Source organism: Myotis lucifugus, unplaced genomic scaffold (genome assembly GCF_000147115.1).
Source record: "Myotis lucifugus unplaced genomic scaffold, Myoluc2.0 scaffold_417, whole genome shotgun sequence".
Taxonomy (NCBI): domain Eukaryota; kingdom Metazoa; phylum Chordata; class Mammalia; order Chiroptera; family Vespertilionidae; genus Myotis; species Myotis lucifugus.
Window position 1 is genome coordinate 497,160 of NW_005871465.1, and position 22,964 is coordinate 520,123.

The 22,964-nt window shown below is 46.5% G+C and overlaps 1 protein-coding gene across 2 annotated transcripts in view; it reads right to left on the bottom strand.

Annotated features, from left to right (window-relative positions):
* Nucleotides 1–940: 940 nt before the first annotated feature.
* Nucleotides 941–22,964, bottom strand: part of RNF130 (ring finger protein 130) — an 89,160-nt gene continuing 67,136 nt past the window's right edge. Inside the window, exons 5-9 of one of the 2 annotated variants that reach the window (XM_006102541.3) lie at nt 20,912–20,994; nt 13,605–13,701; nt 10,726–10,930; nt 7,600–7,693; nt 941–1,122 (exon numbers count right to left, since the gene is read on the bottom strand). In XM_006102541.3, coding sequence (XP_006102603.2) covers nt 1,107–1,122; nt 7,600–7,693; nt 10,726–10,930; nt 13,605–13,701; nt 20,912–20,994 — 495 coding nt within the window. In that variant the 3' untranslated portion in view covers nt 941–1,106. The remainder of the gene's footprint in view (nt 1,123–7,599; nt 7,694–10,725; nt 10,931–13,604; nt 13,702–20,911; nt 20,995–22,964) is intronic. The other variant, XM_023743877.1, reaches the window with a different exon arrangement.

Genomic DNA, 22,964 nt, shown 5'->3' on the forward strand with positions numbered 1-22,964 from the left:
AAAACAAAACAAAGGGAAAAAATCTTCAACCCAGCCTACCAATTTGAACATGACTGCTGAAGGAACCTGCTACCAACGGGAATATGTTCTCACCCTCAGGTATGCTGAGGTGGAAGGCTGAGAACTCAGTGCTCAAAATGTCACACATATGACCCCAGCTGGTGTGGCTCAGTGGTAGAGTACTGGCCTGTGCACAGAAGGGTCGCCTGCAAGAGGCAGCCACATCAACGTGTCTCTCTCACATTGATGTTTCTCTCTCTCCCCCCTCCCTCCCTCCCACTCTCTCCAAAAATATCAATGGAAAAATATCCTCGGGTGAAACACAGACTGATAATTCTTCAAGCTCATATGATTCAATATAACAAAATATTTCAACGTCTTGCTCATCAATAAAGCAAAAATATATCATTTATATATGTAAAATTGCTTTCATCCAACTTTTTAGAATTTGTTATATTTAAAAGGATGCTGTAAAAACTAGGTTTAAAAAAGTCAGACAGACTTATTAATCGGTAAGACTTTTGGAGATTTTTTTCTTACACTTAACCCTTCATCCCACAAATATTTATTGAGCACTTACTATGTGCAAAGCACTCTACTAGGTAGGTGGATAGTGGCAAGCGATGCAATATCATGTCCCTGGAGCTGCTGTTGTGGCTGGAGGGATATCAACCACAAACAAAGGAACAAGATACGATCAGAGTGAATGGTGACCTTGAAGAGCCCGAAGGGCATTACCACACAAAGGTCCCAGGCTGGGGACCTAGTTGGGCACAGTAGGAGCCAACATGAAAATGCCAACAGAATGAGTGGCACTGGTCCTCCCAGGGGGAGTCGCGAGCACGTTCTGTCTCTGAACCAGAAGTCTGGGCATGTGACCTCCAAATTGGCCTTCCAAACACAAGTGGGCGAATAACACGCAACAGCACAGCCTTTTCACTTTATTATTTATTTATTTTAATACAAAGCTTTGGCATTAGCAATTTATGAAAAAATAAAATGTACTAAAAATAAATGCTTGTGTGGCATGATTGGTAAATGATGCACAAAAATAGGTTCTTTTTTTCCCTTCAAGGCAATCAGTCAGAAAGCAGTTTGTTTCTTCTTTAAAACCATTCTACCCTATGGAATAAAAGGGAAAAAGGCCAAGAATTAGTGAAAGGGTAGTTGTCAATGTTTTAAAATAACAGAGAAAGGGATCCTAACCGACAGTGGCCTAGGGTTGTCCCCGCTTTTCCCAAGCTATTTCCCAAGCCCCCCGGGGAAGCCAGTTAAGCCATCGGCATTTCCCTGAACTCACCAGCTTCAGATCCACGTCCCCTTAGCATGTGTTAGTATTCCCAGAGAAATGCAGGGGACAGTGTAGGCTAATGGCTTCCTGTTTAAACGGTGGGGACAGCTCCACAACTGAACTGTTCCTGGCTTGAACACACGCTCAAACTGAGTGTCCTGAAATCTGTCGCTGTTGTTCTTAAAACATGCTCCTCTTTCCTCAAACAAGAATGCCATTATTTACTTTGAAATAATATGTGAAGAGCACAGACTTCCAGGGAGGTATGGCTCTTATGGGAGCTCCCCGGATCATGGGTACGTGTGCCTACATCAGTGCCCGAGGCACCGCAAGTCCCCTGCTGCTCCCCCACTGCCCTGGGCGAGTGCTGCCTGCCTGCAGCCGGCACTAGGGGACCAGGACCGCCCTCCTTCCTCACCCTGCGCTGCCCGTTCACTTCCAGGTTCCCAAATCCGGTCCCCAGTTCTGCCCGCTTTTCTCTTTGCTGAGTTCCAGGTCCGTAGTTCAAACCATTACCTTTGTTACCACACAATCCGCTAACATTTCTTGATTTCATCTCCTCCCTTATCACCCTGACTTCCTCATTCAATTTTGCCTTTTACCTCCCTTATCTTCCTGCCTCCAGTCTACCACGCTGGAGCAGCTGCTCAGCCGCCAGGAATTACTTTTTGCTGAAAAGCCTTACACATTACGCACCGTTTACAAGAATAACGTTCAAATTCTAGAGTCTGCCTACCACCGCCACTGCCACCTACGGCAGACACACCAAACACACAACTCCCTGAACTGCTCTGCCCTTCCTCGCTTTGTGCCCAATGATGCCCGGCCTGCTTCTAAGTCGCTCCCTCCAGGAAGCCTGTGCAACCCCACCTGTGCGGTACTGAGCTACCCAGCTCATCTCCGGTGGCAAGTGCTCGGCTCAGGCCAACGCTGCAGGGCACTGAGCGGCACAGCCGGGCCCCAGGGCCCCTGCACGCGGCCTGGCATGCAGGGCACGCTGGCATCTGAGCAATGAAACACCATTCACAGCGGCTTCACGTAAGCTCTAGGCTTTATTAATTACTCTGGTGCATGTGTAAGATACATTGTTTTGGTAATATTTCCTCAGAAAAGCTGGCTATCAGATATGAGGACTTTTAATCGGTGAATCAAAAATTTTAAACTTATTATACTGCCCTAACCGGTTTGGCTCAGTGGATAGAGCGTCGGCCTGCGGACTCAAGGGTCCCAGGTTCGATTCCGGTCAAGGGCATGTACCTTGGTTGCGGGCACATCCCCAGTGGGGAGTGTGCAGGAGGCAGCTGATCGATGTTTCTCTCTCATCGATGTTTCTAACTCTCTATTCCTCTCCTTTCCTCTCTGTAAAAAATCAATAAAATATATTAAAAAAATTTTAAACTTATTATAAACTAATGCAGCAATAACATTAAAGGTACTTCTGAAAAAAAAAAAAGCTGCCAAAGACAGTACAGAAGTCCAATCAAAGGTCCCACTGCTTTTAATTCTTTTTGTCATAATGTTTTTAGAAAACCAAATCTGTCATCTGCCCCCACACTGCCCGAGCCCTTCAGCGGCTCGCTCTTCGGAGCAGCAGAGACACGCGGTGCCGGGAAAGGACTGACCCAGGACACCGTTTCAATGCCAGGCTCCGCTTCCTACGCCATTTCTCAGGGTCACTTAGGCCGGATAGGCCTTAGGTTACTCCTCTGTATGTATCTCAGGCTCAGGGAGGCAACAGGAAAAGTCAATGCTCAGATGAAGAGGGCTCATTAACCCGCTCGGGCAAGTTCAAATCTTTGCTGGCATCGTTACACGAAAGGCTCTCTCAGAAAAATAAACAAAGATGGGTGCTAGTGTGAGCAAACAGTTGAGAACTAAAAATTCAAAGTTCTTTAGATCAGAGTTTTTCAAACTTATTAGTGGACTGTACATCAATGCACGAGCTCACGACCAGCATTAACAACCAAGTACTGAACAGATCAGAGAGTGCTGCACGAGGACGGACGACGTCTGTGAAATTTCTGCTCCAGCTGCACACAGGGCCGTCCTGGGTCACGTGCGGGATGGACCTCACAGTGGGAGATGGTCTAAAACGCCCCCTCCTCCGCTCTCACCGCTCCCGGGAAGGGCCCACGTGGGACGCTCCGCTCAGGAGGGACTCAGAACCGGCAGGAATCTTAGACTTCCGCCTGATGCAGGACCTGCCTCTGAACAGCTCCAGCTTTGTAGCTTCTGTCTGATAAGCAGGTCCAGGCGAGCTCACTAGCCTTCAAGACCTGCTGTCACAGGGGACAATTCTGAGAAGTTCTTTCTTACGTCAAGTGGAAATCTACCTCCCTGTGGATGTCTCCAGAAGGTGTCACAGTAAGTGTTGCTTCTGTGAGCCCCGGGTACTCACCGGGGACTGTTCGGAGTATTAACGGGGCCAGGTGGGAGTAACAGAGCCCAGTGCAGGAGTACGGTCTCGGTAGGGGCTATTCTCATCTTTGGGATCCTTCCAGCACCTGGAGACACCTCTCATCTCACCCAGGTTCCTCTTTTTCTAAGCTAAGCTTCCCCAAGACATCAAATCTTGAATTTTCAGACCCTTTTATATTGAGATATGTCAGTGCTCCTCTTAAAGTCTGAGCAGAACAATTCAGAAATATTGAGTGGAGAGTAAACCAGAGTCATCAATTCCTTTGATGTGGTCTAGATGCTTCTACCGTGACCCTCGGAGGAGGCTCAGGAAGGGAACTGGGAGACAGCCCAGGCACTGGCCTGCTGCAGAGCCGGCGGCTGGGTCTGGGGTAGTGTTACAGGATTTGACATTTGTCCCAGTTACTTCATCATGCTAACCACAGCCGGCTTATTCCTCCTGCCGAGCCTGTCAATCTTGAATGTATGGGTTACACTCTGCAAATTTTAGGACATGATTTCCATGAATCCAAATCTAGGAACTGAGAATGGGCTGTAGAGACTATCGAACTCATCCTTCCACTCAACTCAAAATCTCTCCTACATCACCCACAGATTTTACTTATAACTTGTTCCTCAAAAAAAAAAAAAAAAAAGACAGTATTTACTTTTCTTCTGTTGAGAGAAAATTAGCTTGACACAAATATAAGCCTGTAAATGCTAGGCTTTAACAAAGTTCATTTGAATAATGAAGTAGAGGAGAAAACCTCCTTGGAAACTGAACTTCAATAACCTTGCTTACTTAGGTACTAAGAAACAGAGGTATGAAACTCAAATATATAAAAATATATTTACCTTGGTTTATTTGCTTCTTTGACTACTATCCTGTTTATATTGCAAAGTCTCAAAATTCACTAGATTTGCAATGTTAAAAAAATTAAAAAGCACAGTTAGTGATGGTTCAGTACCTGGAGTATTTCATCACAGTGGGAGTGACCCCAGGTACATGAGCTTTTGATTGACTTCTGATTAAGCCAGTAGCGCCAAGCCCCGGGTAACCCCGCAGCGGGGGTGAGGGAGATGGCAGTGCGCTCACCCCTGTGGGCAGCGATCCTCCCTGTGGGTGGAGGCCTAGGCCCGCCAGGTGGTGCCACATGCCTGCCCTTTCCGCGGGACAGCGCTGCTGCATCTTGCTCACAAATTTTCACAAGTGACTGGGTCTAGGTCTGGCTTAAATCACAACACAAGTTCAGTGTAACACGGTCAGAAAAGTAAACTGTAGTAGAAGATTATCTTACAAATGAATGAGGTTACCTAGAAAATTAAGAGCGAACTATTAAGTTGCAAAGGCAATCTCCTTTTGGTTGTAAGCTTTTGGTAAAGGCAAAAAGGGAAGTAAGATAGATTTCAAAAAATTCATTAATGAAGAATACTTACAAATTTATTTGCTAAAATAAACTTTTCTCTGGAATTAAAATTTTTCATCAACATTTTGGGGGAAGAGACATTGAGTGACTATTATCTCTTACAATTAAAAAGGCTTTTAAAAATTAAGTCATTCATGCTATAAAAACATCAACACATAAAAGCACAATAGGAGAGAAAAACACCATAAGTCTACTAAATTAAGATTCACCATTAATGTTCTGGTGACCATCTTTCATGCATCTCCCCACACTCTCTCTCACACTCTCTCAATTTCTCTCTTTAAATGGGATCATGAAAATCATCTTTCAGAATGGCTTTGATTGAAGGCACAGAAATAATATTCAAATGAATAATTGCAGTATCCAGGCTAATGGGAGAAAGGTTGGACTAAGACATGGATCTAAGATCTATGACTTAGATTCTAAGTCATGCAGGCATCTATGCATGGAACTGAAATGTGATGTTTCAGGTACTCTGATCTCTAATAGGTAACATGTCTATGGAGCATTCTCTAAAGTATCTGATGCATGAACTGAGCATCTGGCCGACTCTGAGTGGCTGCAAGGTACCCATTAAATTACTTTAACATTTTCTAAACGTGCTCATAGTCACACTATTTGCTGGGACTAGTTTTCACTCATTTGTGAAATCATCTAGCCTGATGGGTCAGCATGGGAGTAAGCAAGAGAGGTGACTGCAGGTGAAATGAATATTTCCCTCCAAACCGTGGTTTGAATCACAGGCACTCACAGAGCTCCTATGACTCTGTAATCTATTTCATGAAAGAAAATGATAAAGGCAGATGGCTTATCATTTGCCAAATGATAAAGGCAGATGGCTGTCTTACTCACAGAACTTAAAAAAGCTCAGTGGAATTGATGGGCTAACATTTATTGAGCACTAATTATGTACCAGGCACTGTGCTAAACACTTTAGGTGCTAATTCTCACAACAGCCCTATGATGTACTCCTACCATTATCCTTGTTTCATGAAGGACTAAAATGAGCTTCAGATAAATATAACTTCCCAGCTCAGGGAATCATATTCATGTATGTCTGCCTCCAGAGTATGGGCAGTTAACATTGTGCTGCATTGAAGTAAAACTGCATCAGCCGGGCCCAACAGAAACAGCCAGCTGGTGACCTGTTGGGTGAGGCTGAAGAATTTGAAGGTTGAAGAATGCCTACTGACTATGACATTCCCCAACACGTCATCCTTCAGGAATGCCAAGGGCACTTCCTACAAGCATCTAGCCAACAGATCAGGTGAGAGGTAATAAAATCATGTCACTGAATTGGAGGTTACTTATCCATAGTTTCTAAGGCTGAACAACGAACATTAATTGAATCCATTACATGAGCTTGGTTGGTTATGAAATGGCAGACATAATTGAATGTGGGCAGCACATGAATCCCACCTGTACCATTTATGTTCAGACTAGAGGCCCAATGCATGAAATTCTGCAAGGGCTTGGCCCTCACAGCCTCGGCGGCTTGCCTCAGCCCTTGCAACCTAGGCTTCGTCTGGAAGGTTGTCCGGAAGGTTGTTCAGCTGTCCAGTCTAATTAGCATATTACGCTTTTATTATAGATTTGGGCAGTGTCCCAGGGGTGCTCCCGTCTTGAATTAGTTTGCCTGAATACTGGTAAATGATGGAACGTTATCCTACAGTAAATGCCCAAACAAAACAAAACAAAAACCGTTTTCTATCTTACCCTATGGAAAGCTAATCTTGGAAAATCACCGGATCAAAATGGACGGGAACAGCCATCGAACCCAATGTTCCATCCTCTGAAAAACCTCACCTACAGCAGCCCTGACAAGTGACCGCCAGCTCCCGAGTCCTGGGCACTCCCCACTCTCCACAGCAAACCACCTCCCTGGCAAGTAGCCTCCGACAGAGTCTTCCTGTCACCGGGGTGACATCTGCCTTCCTGTAACCTACTCTTTGGTCCTCGTTTTGCCTCTGGATATACAGCTTACAGGTACTTCCTCCTCCCTTCACTCCTGACCGTTTCCTGATCGCATCTTTGCCTCTTCCTTGCAGGCTAAACATCCACGTCCCTGTTCCGTGACCTTCGGCCAGGGTGCAGTGCTCCACCCAAAGCTCAGGGCATAGACTCCAGGTCACGTCCGACAGGTACATGGCCTTTAAGGGGCTGTTCCTGTCAGTGACCAGGACACAAATGTCTTTATCCTCAGCTGTACTGGCTCCCGTGGCATCAGCATCACATGGTTGATTCACTCTAAACTGGTGGCTAAGGAGAAGCCCTGGATCTTTCCTCAAGTGAGCTACTGTGGCTGAGCGAGGTGAACTCCCAATCTGAGTGACTGTTCCTGAAATAAATGGGTTTGCTAGGTGTGATCCCATCAGAATCAGTATGAAACGGGTGAAAGCCAATTCTCACCATCTTTATTAAAATTCCTCTACATATTTTCCTGGGATCTGGCACATGCAATCCAAAAAACAATTTGTTACTTACTCATTAGCATTCAAGCTAGCTGTGGCTCTGATGATCATGTAGCAGAGTGTGAGAGCACTGAGGAGGCCAAAACTGGCAATAATAAACCACTCTTCTGTTGACAAAGGAAAGGGAGGAAATCACTCTGGGGAGAAGGCTTAAGTCAGATCGACGTCAACATTCCCCTCACAAGCAACGACGCAGACGTCAACGGAGGTGTGAGCCCAGACTGGCTCAAGGAAGTGAAGCAGGAGGAGGTTTGCCAGAGAGCTACTAACTGGAGGAGGTTAGTGGAAGGAGTGGTGAAAGCTGCAAGGGAGAGAGGAAAGCATGGCCCAAGTATTTCTTCCAGTTCAGGTCCTGAGGTCTGTGAGGTGTGGCCATCAAAAACTGTAGTGAAAATATGTATATAAAATTGCACATGGATGTCGATTTTTTCACTTGTCAAATTAAGTGACAGTAAAGTGGACTAGCCATACGTGAGACCTTTCCTTCTTCATTCTGTCACGTCTGCATGGTTATGTCATTCATTCTTGGAGAATGGCTTAGAAACATGGAGTGGTGGCTCCCAAGGGTCTTGTGGGCAGTCCGCAGGCCGGCCTTCCGCGGCATTCACTTCCACCTTCTTTTCTCTTATGCGAGGGTCACTCAGAGTCTTTACTTACAAAGCACATGCTATTGGCGTCTCCCAACGAGGACTGCCCTCCCCAACCCCAGCGCTGGAAGCAGCCCTGGCTGGTCTGGCTCTGTCAAGCTTTAGGAAGAAGGTAGGTGACTCACAAGATACCTGGCCCATCACAGAGCTGAAAGCCTCTGGCACACAGAACTCTAAGGATTTGTATCTAGTCTCACTCTAGGTCCAGAAAGTCAGTTTATATTTTCCCTAATTTTTCAAAGTCTGTATTGCAACTTTCCAAATACAATATTTACTGAGAATCTTGAAAATAACCTGAGAACCAATCTGACGTCCTAAAAGTCTGAACTCTCAACTGTCTGCGACAGTATACACTGACTAGGGCTGGCTTAACAAAGTGTCACATAGTAAAATTCCTACATGTCTGCATTAAGGCAGAGAGAAGATTCCTGCTTGAAATGACAGCTGTTTATATGCAAAAGTTGTGTGCAACTTGGGTGTTTCTTAATTTGGTTTTCATGAATCCTACAACTTTGCACAACAGTGTGTGCAATTCTAGGAATTTTCTAGAAGAAGGTGATTCTACTTTCATTGGATTTTAAAAGTGGTGATCTTTAATTCTCTGCCCACCTTGGTTTATATTATTAAAAGACTTGGCAAAGTCATTCTTTTTAAATAACAATGCAGCCACTGCTCCTTCGATTATCGATTTCTCATTAGAGTAACGTTTTTTTAAAGTCAAAATAAACATTCAAGAACACATACAAAATGCACCATTTTACACGCATATATTTTAAGTTAGGAAAAATGTATAATGGCATTTAAAAAAATTAAGAGATGATTGGTCATCAGTATCAAGAAGTGTAACACAGCATTTAAATTTTTTTCTATTTAGAGACTTTTATACAAGGTAAGGAGACTAACTTTTAGAACTTCAATGATTTCTGAGTGTACCATCCATATATGCGTGGGCTGTCAGTGATAAAAACTAGTAATCAAAAGGAAATAAACACCTATGTCATAACAATACTGATGGGCTCAGGGGTGTTTTAGCAAAGGGTCCACTGCAGCCGGGGTCTCGCCACCTCTGACCTCCAGGGGTGTTAGCACAGTGCCTTGCACACAGTGGGCGCTGTCTGAATCACTGCAGTTGCTCTGGTGCTACAGAGTTTTGAGGGAAAAAAGAGGCAGCTTTGGCGTGATTTAACCACATGAATTTTACTTATTAACAGGCATAAATTCTTCTCACGGTGATTAATTTGATGAATGAAGTAGTATCTTTTATCATCAAAATAGACGATTTTGAAAGGACATTTCTACATAAAATATAATGGAATAATCAGTACTTAATGTTGTAGTAGGTGCTCAATAAATGTTGATCAATGAAGGGCCTACAAAAACTCATTAACAAACCAACAACTTTTTACTACTTGATCAATTAAAAAAATCTAGAGCATAAAACCTAAATACCAACAGAGAAAAATATGAAGTGCTGTTAAAATAAATCACTTGGAAATGGTCAGAAATGAGTCAAACCATATGGAAGGCTAGTTTTACTTATTGTATAACTAAATGAAGTCTCCTTGAGTTTAGACAAATGATAGAATAAAACCTGGCAAATCATTTTCTAATAACTTCTGGTTGCTGAGAAACATATATACATTAATTGAACAGTCCACACGAGTCTTACTATGTGAAGGGGAAAATATTTCTTAACAGCTTGACTATTGCACTGACTCTGAGTTAAGCGGAGTCTCATTAGGTTTAGGGCTTGAAGCTAGAGGCAAGCAATAGCACATTCTGGAAAAGGCAGCACCAGAGTGGTGATGAGATGGGGTGACGAGTTGTTAGATGAAAATAACAAGGAAAGAACAGAACTGAAGAAACAGCTGACACAAGGCCACAGGCACGCCCACCAGCCACTCACACGGACTTAGGTCTGGCCATCCAAACCCTGGGCTGCTTCCCTTTTGTCAATGGTTCGGCATTGATGATGTTCACAACGAGCCCAAGAGCATTTAAGGCAGATCCCCTCTGGCTCTTCTCCCGCCTTGCGTACAATTATACCAAAGAGGCGAGCGCCAAAACACCAAACCTCACACAAAGCGCGAAATACAGTGAGCCGCGACAGGCCACCTCAGCTAACCCTGAAGTTGTGACTTTTTAGGTCCAGATTCTGGGTCAGCTTCTCAGGAGGCTGTGCAGCTCAGTCACACCCTCCCCCATGCTCAGGGCCTTTTGAAATGCCTCTCTGCATCACATCGTTTCAAAACATGCTTATTAAACAGCTACTGAGACAAACCTCTGAACAACTACTGGTCAGGGCAGCTCGTCATTTAATTCCACAGACACTCAAGCTCCCTTTCATACAGCAAGTTTCTTATCTCCAACAGCAGGACCCATCGGTCACAGACTAAGTCACTGTCCCGTGACTCACTCAACTCTCCTCCGGGCTGTCAACACACCGAACAGCAGCAGCAAACCTGCTGTTCGCTGGGCACAGGCCCACTTACTTGTCACTGCAATGTTGATCTCTCCCGTCCTCGGCGTGAGCTCCCCGTCCTGGGGAAGAGGCGAGACCCCCGACGTGCGAAGCGGCTCGAGGCCGAGGGCGTTGTCGTTGGCGAGGTCCGCGAGGGCTGATCTCCGGTTCACTGCCTGGGTCCTGGTGAGCCTTTCCATGTCGAGCACTACGTTATCAGTGCAGGGCAAATTTGGCTGCAAAATATTTCCAGATTAAAAGGACGTGTAAGGACAACAATTTCTAAAGGTTTGACACTGTGTTGAAATGACTTCACCAAGTTTTTTCCACATGATTTCCTCTCATTTTTCTCCCCATCTACCTTTTCCACTACCTTTTCCCAAGAGGTTTTCTTTAAAATAAAAAGTTAAAAAAAAATAAACAGGTAATTTCCTCCCAAAAAAGGTACTAAGGAAAACCAAAATCCATTGCAGAACTGAGAAAATTGGATTACTTCATGTTTATAAAAAAATGACAACCTTGTGGATGTGGCTCAGAGGCAGAGCACATCTATATATATAAAAGCATAAGCGACCGTTATGACCGAAAGACCAGTCGCTATGACACGCACCGACCACCAGGGGACAGACGCTCAACGCAGAAGCTGCCCCCTGGTGGTCAGTGCGCTCCCACAGCCAACCTCCTGTAGCTGGCCAACCACCGCCCACAGTTCACACCCCCCACCCCCGCCCTGTGCATGAATTCATGCACTGGGCCTCTAGTCTTAGTATAAAGCTGACCAACAGTCAAGGGTGTAACTTTGGTTCAATGCTCAAGGACAGCAGATAACATACAACACCCCTTCATCCTAGTAACTTCTCTGTAATGCCCCATTTATCTAGTTGTCAGTTTTTAATATCTTCCTCCTTTAAACACAAGTAAAGCTTAAAACCAAGAGCAGATAATGCTGAAAAGACTTTCGAACTGTAAGAAAATGGTTTCAAAACCTCAGCGTCTAATCCTGGAGAGGCATAGAGCTGCCTTGGAGCCAAAGCTTACCAACTGACAAGTGGATATGCAAGTCTTCTGATTTAACAATATGGATGTTTGGTTGCCCTAGCAACCTTCATCCTTTTAGCCGATAGCAGACGGCATATTAGAAGCAGGGTTGGGAATGGTGGCTAGGAGCAGCTTATAAACAGAGAAGTGACAGCAAAGCAAACCAAACCTAACACAAATAGCTTCCTAGGCAAAATAATTTCGTTCTACATCAGCCCAAAGCCCAACTAAAAACAGTACCACACAGTGTAATTACTGGTGCTTATAATGACAGTTAGGTTTATTATTACTATTATTTTTTACATACAAGGAACCATGGTGGCTTGTAATACATCTTAGAAGGATTTTCATTAAAAACGGAGGAAAAGTATTAGCAGTTGAAATAGGATTAAAAACAAAACAAAAAACCAAGGAGGCTGGAGGCAACAACAGAGGCTAAGTTAGTATTTTCCAGTGTCTTCCACATGCAGACACCATGGCAGCTCTATGTTACACCCCACAAACGGGGGGACTTTGTCCCCCAAGGGACATTTGGCAATGTCTGGAGACATTTCTATAGTGTGACCAGGAGGCCATGCTCCTGGCATTTAGCCGAGGCCAGGGACCCTGCGAGGCAGTCCGAGCATCCACGGTGCTGAAAACCCTGTTCAACTACGTCAGTGAGCTCTGAAGACAGAGCTAAACGGGGAGGAATGTCCCTTTTAGGGCTGCACCTGGACTGTCACCTGAGAGCGTATGTCAAACAGGAGTGCTTAGGCCTGCTCTGGGCTGCCAGGCTAAAATGGGGATTCGTCTGTTGGGTCAAACTAAACTTTTTGCTCATAAGGAGATTATCCATTCACTCTTTTTTTTGGAGACCAGAGAGTATTTTTTTTTTTTTGTGTCTAAAAAGCAATAATCCTGGATATATACTTTTCTTTTTTTAAATTTTTTATTTCTTAAAGTATTACAAAGAGTATTATACATGTCTCCTTTTTTCTCCCCCTTCCCCCTTGACATTCCCCCGGCTTCCCCCAGTGTCTTGTGTCCATTAGTTATTCTCATTTGCATGCATATAAGTCTTTTGGTTGATGTCCTACCCGCGCCCCCCAACCCTCCCCAGGATTCCCACTGTAGTTTGATATTCTGCTCAATGCTGTTCTGCCTTTGTATCCATTTTTGTTCATCAATCTATAATGTTTCTTATTATCCATAAATGAGTGAGTTTATGTGGTATTTTTCTCAGCTTCCCAGGGGCTGTCTCAGTCTCACAGGGGCCATCTCAGCCTCACCGGGGCCGTTTCAGGCTCACCGGGGCCGTCTTGACCTCACCGGGGCCGTCTCAACCTCACCGGGGCTACTGCAACCCTACCTATATACTTCTCTTAATGAAGGAACTGTAACTGCAGGAAGTCTCTGAGGTCCTTGCGGCTCAGCGCCCACTCGCCCCGCCAGAGCTGAAGTGCTCTTTGTGCCCCGACCAACGCCACTGCGGGGGTCAAGGTTCGCCCAGGGCTGCCACCGCCCACCTTCGCTGCTGCCATTTACCAACGCCCAGGAGAATAAAGCCAAATTCAAGAGGAAGGAACAGAAGTGATGACATAGTTTTATGTTATGCTGAACGCAGGAAAAATTGCTACTGGAATGAAGCCCAACATCGACATTCTGTTCCTTTTTTCAGTTCTTCCCCACACGCCCACCACCCGACAGGCGCCCTTGGGGGCCAGCACAGCGCCTGCCCTTCTCTGTGGGAGTTCCCTGAGACGGGCTGGAAGAAAGGCGTGGTCGGACACCACGTCTGGCAAAGGAGCCAGTGTCTTCTCGTGAGAGGTAACCGCCCACTTGTGCTGTTGTTACCCTGAGAGATGATACTTCACAAAACAGGCGACGTACCACAATTCCCAGGGCCTTCAAAATGTTCAGTTTGCACATAGGACAGGTACAATGTTCACTAAGCCAGGGATCCACACAGGACTTGTGGAAAACATGCCTATAAAAAAATGAAGAATTGCATCAGAAATTATACACTGAAAAACTATTAGGTCCACGTGCAAAGGAACTGTATTAACATATAGCTGACAGAAAAGCCCCTGAGTCCAATCTATATATATAAGCGAACTGGCAATTTAAAAATAAACGGTGACTCACGCATGCATGATACATATAAAGCTCTCGCTGGCGCCAATCTAGACAGAGTAGGAATATTCCTACCTGAACCCGTTTTTGGACATGGTCAGTTATATGTTGCTTTCTCTCAAGTTCGAAGAGCGTGTGATATTAAAGTTATAAATACTTCATCACAAGGGAAATTATTCAAGCACTCTGAAAGTGTTTTTACTCTTAATGTGGTGTACAGGGATATATTAGAATAAGTTTAATCAATTTATCAGTCATTGTTTTTATCAGTGTTGTGTTTATATCATGTTTTTGTTGTTTTTCTATCATGTTATTACTTATTAACCAATTTATATATTATTTTCATATGCATTTTACTAATTTTCTTTCATCTCTGACACTTCTACTATAGAGAAAGGGCGAATAGCGATATTAAAATATTTCTTCTAATTTCCTTTCAATGTGCACAAATCTGTACACCAGGCCACTAGTCTTATATATCGATAAGACTGTATAATGAGAATTGATAAGTAGTGTTTGGCTGTTTGGTCTTTTATTCCACCAAATTCCAAAAAAGATTTGAGGAAACTTAGGAAATTAAGAATGAAGACAATGAATTACACTTTTTAAATCGGTTATGTTTTCTATAACGGTTAAAGCAGAAAAGTAGAATTTCAAAAATATATTAAATAAAAGTTAAATGAAAAGCGTTCTCTGTATAATTATTAATTCATTTCATGGAACTCTGTTTAAATGTCATTTAAACATTATTTAAAAAGACTTCTAAGCAACCTTATGCTAAATGGCTGCACAAGTCACAGGGTAGTTGGGACTATTTTTAGAGATGAACTGTATTTCAGAATCAGATAACACTTAGCTAGCAGCTTCAGCTGTAATGTTAAAGGGAGAGAGAGGAGAGGTGATTCTCTCTTATTCAGGAGAACAGAAAGTCACGACCTGGTGACTGGAAATAAGTCAGCCACGGAGGGCTTTACGTTCCTAGAAAAGAACCTGTGTCCCTTGAAGGGAGAAAGGCGTGAGGGAGCTACAGCAAACACTGTCCTCCTCAAGTCCCCTCGCGGCAGCTCTGAGGGCTGAGACAGGCGTACGAGCTGGGGCCTGGCCACACCAAGACATTCCAGGTGCCTTTGGAGGAACTGGAATTTGAGTCTTGGGATAAGATGAAGAAATTTTGAGAAAGATACTAAACTGAACCATGGTGTGTCTTTAAAACCTTGTTAATTTGCATCTCGCTGATAGTTATATTCAGCTATTTAAAAACGCAGTTTTGATTTAAACAAGAGCTGTGAAAACTTTGCCTCAATTAGGATTTGAAAGAACCATTTGTGCTGAGAGCTTCAGCCTGAACAACGCACACCCGCCTCCCACCGCCCAGGCGGTGGCCTTGCATCCATTTTGTGGGTAAGAAGCAAGATCTTGAAGAACAAATTTATCAATCTAACCTGAAGCCTGCAGAGGATGCACTGAACCAGAACCCAATGGTCCCTGAAGGCTTTCATTTAAATCTGAAGGTTTGTACTTAAGAGGTGGAAGTCACCAACAGTAGCTGAGATCTAAGCACAGGGTGTCCCCCAGAACGTAAACACACTCTGGATCGTTATCGATTCCCATGCTTCATCCTTTTCAGATTTAACCCACTGGAATTAATAACGGTTCAAAGTGTGCATACATTTTGGGGACGCCCTGTACATGTGGTCTTCACAAGGCATCATGCCCGCTTCTTGCTCCTCGTATCTTCGTCTGAGTGCTCCCCGAGGGAGATGAAGGCCCCTGAGCGCAGGCACCCTGAGGGCGTGCTCGTGCTTGGAGTGGGGACCACCCCATAGCTGTCAACTGTGCCCAGCTGGCTGCCATCCAACCGAGACCAGAACTAGGCTTTCAATCCTTTTAGGGGGTAGAGACCCTTTAGGTTTGACATAAACGACAGATCCTCCCCTTACAAGGGGGCATCTGCCTCACACCTGGCCTAGGTTTCTGGGAGGACCATGGACAGTGAGGGCGTGGTTAGTGCTGGGGGTGGGGGAGGTGGGAGGTGCTCTAGGCCAGTCCTATGTGGGGTGGACAATGGACTTTGGCCGGGTGACAGGTGACCTCTGACAGGCCACTCTGGTCCAGGGATGGGTGGGCAGCTGACTTTGAGCAGATGTTTGTGGGGACCTCAGTTTAAACAAGCAGCAGTGGCCTGGGGATCAGCAATGGTTTGGCTCTGGCCTCCCCCTCTCGCCAGCATTTTTGCTTTCCCCGCTTTTGTCCTGCCTTTCTTTTCTATTATGGTTATTCAGGAAGAACAAAACGGCATCTTCCCATATTTAATTTTTAAAGCTGCAAAAGCTGAGTATTTCCTGATCATCTCTTCCTTTAAGCCAGCGGTTCTCAACCTGTGGGTCTCGACCCCTTTGGCGGTCGAACGACCCTTTCACAGGGGTCGCCTAAGACCATCCTGCATATCAGATATTTACATGACGATTCATAACAGTAGCAACATTACAGTTATGAAGTAGCAACGAAAATAATTTTATGGTTGGGTCACAACATGAGGAACTGTATTTAAAGGGCCAGAAGGTTGAGAACCACTGCTAAACCTTAGTTATAGATTTCTCTTATATTGGGTTTGTTGATTTAAGAGGAAGTGTTGGCCCTGCTATGGGGCAGCCTAACGAAGGACAACGAAGACTACCTGGCTCTCAAGGCACAAGCTGAGAACGCCGTCCTTCCTTAGGTAAGCCAAAATCCAGAAGGAATATTCTCTTTAAAAAGTCCCCAACCTTTTCCTTGTGACTGTCCGTCCACCCATGGCTTTCCCAGCCCCCACCCCCACCCGTCAGCGAGCTGCCCTCCCCCTCCCGACCCACAGCACACCCCTCTCTTCTGAAAATAAACCCAGCAGCCTTCCTCTTCCCCCGCTGGCCATTCCGACATAGCCCGCCCCTCTCCTGGGGTCACCAGCATTCTCCTCCCCCTCTGGCTCTATCTCCTCAGCTCTACTGTTTCACAAGCTCCACCGGGCTGTTCCCTTCCTCCGGGCAAAGCCCTGCGCCTACAACGTCTGACCTGGGCAGCTGCCCTTTCCGACTCCCAGCTGTCTCCTCTGGAAGCGGGGTGGGGGTGGGGGTGAGGGGTGGGAAGTAGGGGGGCTGTTGGAAGCAGTAAGTGAAACACTGTACACATGGCATACTTAGAGCAGCATCAAGGACGTGCAAATGGAAGGTGTTACTAAACACACATTCAGGGAAAAGAACAGGAACATTTCACACAGTATCACAATCAATGGGCGGAGCGCCTGAGCGTGCCTGGCACCGGAGTGACCCTGGCCAGCTTGCGGGTGGCCACAAGCATCCAGACACCTCAGGGGGGACACCTGGGGCCAGTCTGACCTTGCAAAGAAGCCCCTTCCCAGGTTACAAAAGACTCGATAAAAGAATAAAACAATAAAAACACACACAAAAGCAGAGAAGGGCCCTCCATGTTCAGGGCGGAGTGGCGTCCTGGGCTGGGAAGCGGGTGAGTCCAGGACAGGGACATGGGAAAGGACAAGCAGGTCAGACTTCAGCACAGTCCTTTACTCCCGGACGGACGCTTTGGGGTACAGAATGCGAAACGCATGGCACATGAAGGGAACGACACCCACAGTCCTGGGATAGAGCCCCCCTTCCCTACTCCCCCGCTGCTAACTAGAGTGAGCGGAACGCTGGGGTGAGGAGTCTACAGGGAAGGCGACTTGCTTTCACAGCTCTGCAGCCTCTCGGTGCCGTGCAAGAACCTGGCAGATATAAAAGGATCCAGGATTACTCAAGGTCAGAGACAAGCACTTGCCCGCTGGGACTGGCAGCAGACACTGTGGTAAGGAGGCCTCCCTCTGAGGCGGGGCAGCACAGGGCCAGCAGCCAGACGCCTGACCCATTTTAGCTCTTAAAGTGGCATCTCAGGCCTATGTTCACCCCAGTGCAGCACTCTGCTTGTGGAGAGTATTTTTATCTTATGAAAAACGTGGCTGACCTTTAAATAAAAGGTCTAAGGCAACTTTTTCAGCTTCTAAGGCAAGTTGGCTAACATCCAAAGGATGATCAGCTGCAACCAACTGACACCAGCAGGAGGTCCCAAAGCAACACCAACCACCGTGTCCACAGAACAGCAACGTGGCAGAAGGTGGGAAGCAAAGGCCACGCACAAGCCAGCAACCCAGAGGCGTGCTCTCTAGAGCGGAGAGTCAGTTCAGGCTCCACACAGGCTGGTTAACCCTGGGGACAGACAGACAGACAGACACAAAAGCACTGGGCTTTCCCTCTCCCCTTCCGGGCAAAGAGGGGACGGCGAGTGCAGAGCCTGCTGGGGTGTCTGGAGGTGGGTGTGAGAGCTATGAGGACTGGAGCAGGAAGGGCCTGGAAGCTGATGAGCAGACAGGGAGCGGTCAGAGCAGCTCCCGGGGAGGGCGGGAGGCACACAGGCTGTCAGAAGACAGGACGTGAGAGCTGTGCGGGTGCTGTGGAGGCAGGTGCTGTGGGGCAGGTGCTGTGGCGGCCGGGTCAGGAAGCAGTTTCAACTATTAGCCACTGCTTTCTCTCTGAGGTTGATGGTGAGGGTATCTGCCGACAGTGAGGAATAAAGGAGTGCAGGTGTTTAAGGAGAACAAATACAGCTGGAAGCGCTCTGCGAGGACCAGCGAGAGCCGACCAGGGAACGGGCTCTGCGGCACCCGGAGGCACGAGGAACCAGAGCTGCCTGGCAGCAAGAGTGAAAAGCAGCAGCAGCGGAGTCACACCTCTACCCGAGAGGAAGGGCAGGGTGCCCAGGCAGAGGGGCACAGTGAGCAGCGGCACCAGAGTTCATGTGAAGGTGCGCGAGAGGGATCTATGAAGAGGAGGCTGGAGAAGACTGTAGTAAAAATGAGTACGTGTGCAGCCATGCTCTAGGCCGGTCTCCACTGGAGACACCCACAATGGTTACAGTTACGTGCGGGGTGTGGGGTGTGGGGTGTGGGGGGGGAGTGCTCCTGGCATCTACGGGCTGGAGCCGGAATCCTGCTAAATACCCTGCAGGGCACAGAACACCCCCCCTCCCCCCAGCCCGTCACCACGCCAAGGCTGAGAAACCCGGCTCCAGGCCAGCTGTCACCTTGGTCCCACAGCATGTTCTCAATGCAGTTGATTTTTATTAAACCCAGAGCCGTGCACTGTTGCCATCTCAGTGAGGTGACATGTTTTGCTGAGCAGGGTGTGCAGTGTAGCTTGGAGGAAGCTACGACTGAAGATGTAAGTGTAACAAACAACCTGCTCCAATGCAGAAAGGGCAGCGCAGAAGTGAGCGGTGCCCTGGCTATGGGTGTAAAGAAATGCTGTCAAGTTTGCCAAAATTCTGATACCAAAAACAGAGCTCGGCCCTGGCCGGTGGTTCAGTGGTTAGGGCGTTGGCCTGCGCACCCGGAGGATTGTGGGTTTGATTCCCGGTCAAGCTCAGTTGCAGGTTCAACCCCCAGCCTGGGTTGGGGCACGTGCAGGAGGCAATCAATTGATGCCTCTCTTTCTCTCTCACATTGATGTTCCTCTCTCTCTCCCCCCTCCTCCCTTCCCTTTTACTCTCTCTAAAAATCAATGGAAAAAATATCTTCGAGGGAGGATTAACCAAAATAAATAAATAAATAAATAAGAAAAGCAGGAAACAGCTGACCATGCTTTACCACGCATCCTGCCGACCTTTTCCTGATTGGTGTTTGCTTTCACCCCATGCTTTAGGCTGTAAATGACTACATAGAACAGAATACTGGAAATGCATAACTTAATTTCTATAGGACAGTTCACATTTAATTTTATAGATTTATCTTCATATGTAAAGTAGGTATTCTTAAGTTCCATGATCTTTTAAAACAGGTATTTCTAGGCTCAAAATAGACCACTTTGTGAATAAGTAAAATACCAGTAGCTCATGGAGACAACCCCTGTTAATTATTTTATTCATTCCCATCTGGCATTATTAGAGGCGCGGGGTTGTGGGAATGTGTTATAAAGCAAGGGAGAAGGAAGAGAAAAAAACTTTGATTTTAGGCTTCTCAATAGGTACTTCCCTATTCTTCCAATCAATAGTTGGACTGTGTATCTTCATGTTTCACATTCCCAGGCATGGGGAGCACCATGCAGGGACTGACACGCTAACAGAGAACGTACTCCTGTTAGGCACCGAAGTGCAGGTGCACACCTCCTTCTGAGACAGGTCTGCCCTGTGCCAGGGGCCCAGCATTGAGCAGACCTCCGTAGCTGCTCTGCCATTCCTTCTTTTTAAAAAAATGTATTTTTATTGATTTCAAAAGGAAGGGAGAGGGAGAGAGAGATAGGAACATCAATTATGAAAGAGAATCATTGATCAGCTGTCTTCTGCATGTCCCCTTATCGGGGATTGAGCCCACAACCCGGCATGTGCCCTGACCAAGAATTAAACCCTGACCTCCTGGTTCACAGGTCAACGCTCAACCACTGAGCCACACTGGCTGGGCAGCTCAGCCATTTCTGAATAGCATGGCATTGGCAGGTACTGTTGGCTTCACTACCCTCCATGGGGAGAAAACACTGACCCCTTACAGGAGACTGGACACGTGACCTGCACAGAGCAGAGCACCTGACCCGGAGACGGCATGCAGCGCCCATCCAGCCCCCTCTGCATGACCAGGTTCAGAAAAGGACAACCGAGGTCCCTAGGCTCTGGCACCCCGCCCACTGCGGAGGCATTATCAGAGGGACGAGGGGCGTGCAATGATTCAAGGAGAGGAATGGTGGCTAGTTTTGAAACCCACAGAATTCACAGAATTAAGTATTTTTGACCTTCGTGCTTTCTAGACTACAGAAGTGGCCAGAGGTCGTGCCCCTGTGTTTCTCATAACCAGAGAAACCTTGTGCAATCAGCTCTGGCCGGCAGCACAGCTCGCCACTGACTGCAGCTCCCGCTCCGTGCAGGTGCAGCGGCCTCGCCTGCAGGAAAGCCCGGCTCAGGCGGCTCGGAAAGCAGCCGCATCCCCACTCCGAGGGAGACATACACGCCACCACCCCTGTTTTGTTAAACCGAGGAGGCTGACATACTTGCAGGGGAGAACCCGGACAACGTCATTCTGCTTATAGCTCTCTATGCAGACGGCACAGTGATCGAAGTCTGGGTCTGTTTCCTGAAACGCAAAGCATAGGAACCAAAGTCACACGCTGCAGCGAAAAATGTATAAACGAGGAGAAACAATTCAGACAAGAACCTTCCTGTGGCAACTCGAGGAAACGAGTGATTATAAAGTGAAAGGTTATAAAAACAGTTCAATGTTTCTATTTGCTTAACTTTATCAACCCAAATTATATCTACACCAACCTACTTTGTCTTTATACTATGTGGTAACAATTCATACTAATTCTGTTTGTGTAATATCTTAGAAGTCAGAATTCCAATATTCCCCCCTACAACACATCATCTGTGCACTGTATTGTGTTCATCACCCTGTCAAGTCTCTGTCCCTCACTGTTTACCCCCCAGACCCTCTTCTATCCCCCCTTCGCCCCCCGAATTCTAATTTTTAAAAAAAATATATTTTATTGATTTCTTACAGAGAGGAAGGGAGAGGGAAAGAGAGTTAGAAACACCGATGAGAGAGAAACATCGATCAGCTGCCTCCTGCACACTCCCTACTGGGGATGTGCCCGCAACCAAGGTACATGCCCTTGACTGGAATCGAACCTGGGACCCTTCAGTCCGCAGGCCGACGCTCTATCCACTGAGCCAAACCGGTCAGGGCGAATTCTAATTTTTTTAAAGATTCAAATGAGCTGTCACCCTGGCCATTTTCCCATCTCCTTCCCCAGTCCCGCTGCATCCTATTCTGGTCTAGGAGGTGCCACCGCACACCAGGAGTCGCCTGTGGCTAAGTGCAGGCAGAGAAGACGACGAGCCCCAGAAGCTGGCTCTCCAGAAGCCCGCCCCAAGGATGGCCGCAGACTTGGGGTAGAAAACTCAGGCTCCCCTTGATACTGGGTCTTTATCCAGACTCAGCCAGGTATTGGGTCATCCAGAACAACGATGTCCTTCCTGCTCTGGTTTGGGGACGGGCTTCCCTGATTTGTCATTAAACAGAGCATTTCCAAGAACCTAAGCCAGGAAAGGTGACACTGTTTGTTGTCACCGCCACGCGGACTGGAACTCAGGGGTGAACTCGTGGCAGGTCTAGAAGACATACACTGAGAAGAGGTGTTGGTTCTATCGAGGAAGGAGTGCTTTGTGCTACCCTGAGAAGCAAGGCAGGATGAAATTAATGTGGCAGCTGAAGACCAGGCCAAGAGAGCGCCCAGGTTACAGTGCAGCTGTTATCATGCTGCTTACATTTTCTGCAGTGGCTTTACTCTTTTCTTTCCCGAGTGTACAGTAAAGTTTACTGACAATGTCTCCACCTTCAGGAGCTGCGTCATGAAAAATCAAATGTGGTGGTGTGAAGGCAATAGGAATAAAAGGGAGTCCAGGCAATGCGGTGGTAAAACCGAGGTTGGACAACAGCTGAATGATCCTTCCAGAGCTCTTCGCTGAAACATGAGTGTGGGTGCGGGGCAGAAGGTGATTGGGCTCTATGCTTCCGGAGATGCAATTTTTTTCATTCTAGGTAACAGTGACTGTACGGCATCAGGGTCTAAGTTTAAGTTGCTGTTCTGTCCTCACGGAGCAGAAGCAGGGCTGTTAACCGAGACTCCCCTGAGATCTGGACCTCTAGGTTTCCATGTAATGTTAAAGAAATAAACACAAAGGAGACCTGGTGAAGTCTGAGAAAGCATAGCAAAAACTGCAGGAGAAAGAGAGTTAGTTGATCTCTACAGAAACATTTCAGGCCAGAAGGGATTGGCAGGAAACATCAGTGATGAAAAGCAAGGACCTACAACTAAGACTGCTTTACCCAGCAAGGCTATCATTTAAAATTGAAGGAGAAAGAATAAGAAACTTCTCAGAAAAGAAAAAGCTAAAGGAGTTTGTTACCACCAAACCAGTATTACAAGAAATGTTAAAGGGCCTGCTTTAAAAAGAAGAAAAACCAGAAGACTAAAAGAAAAATAAAATGGCAATAAATATGTACTTATCAACAATCACTTTAAATGTAAATGGCTTAAATGC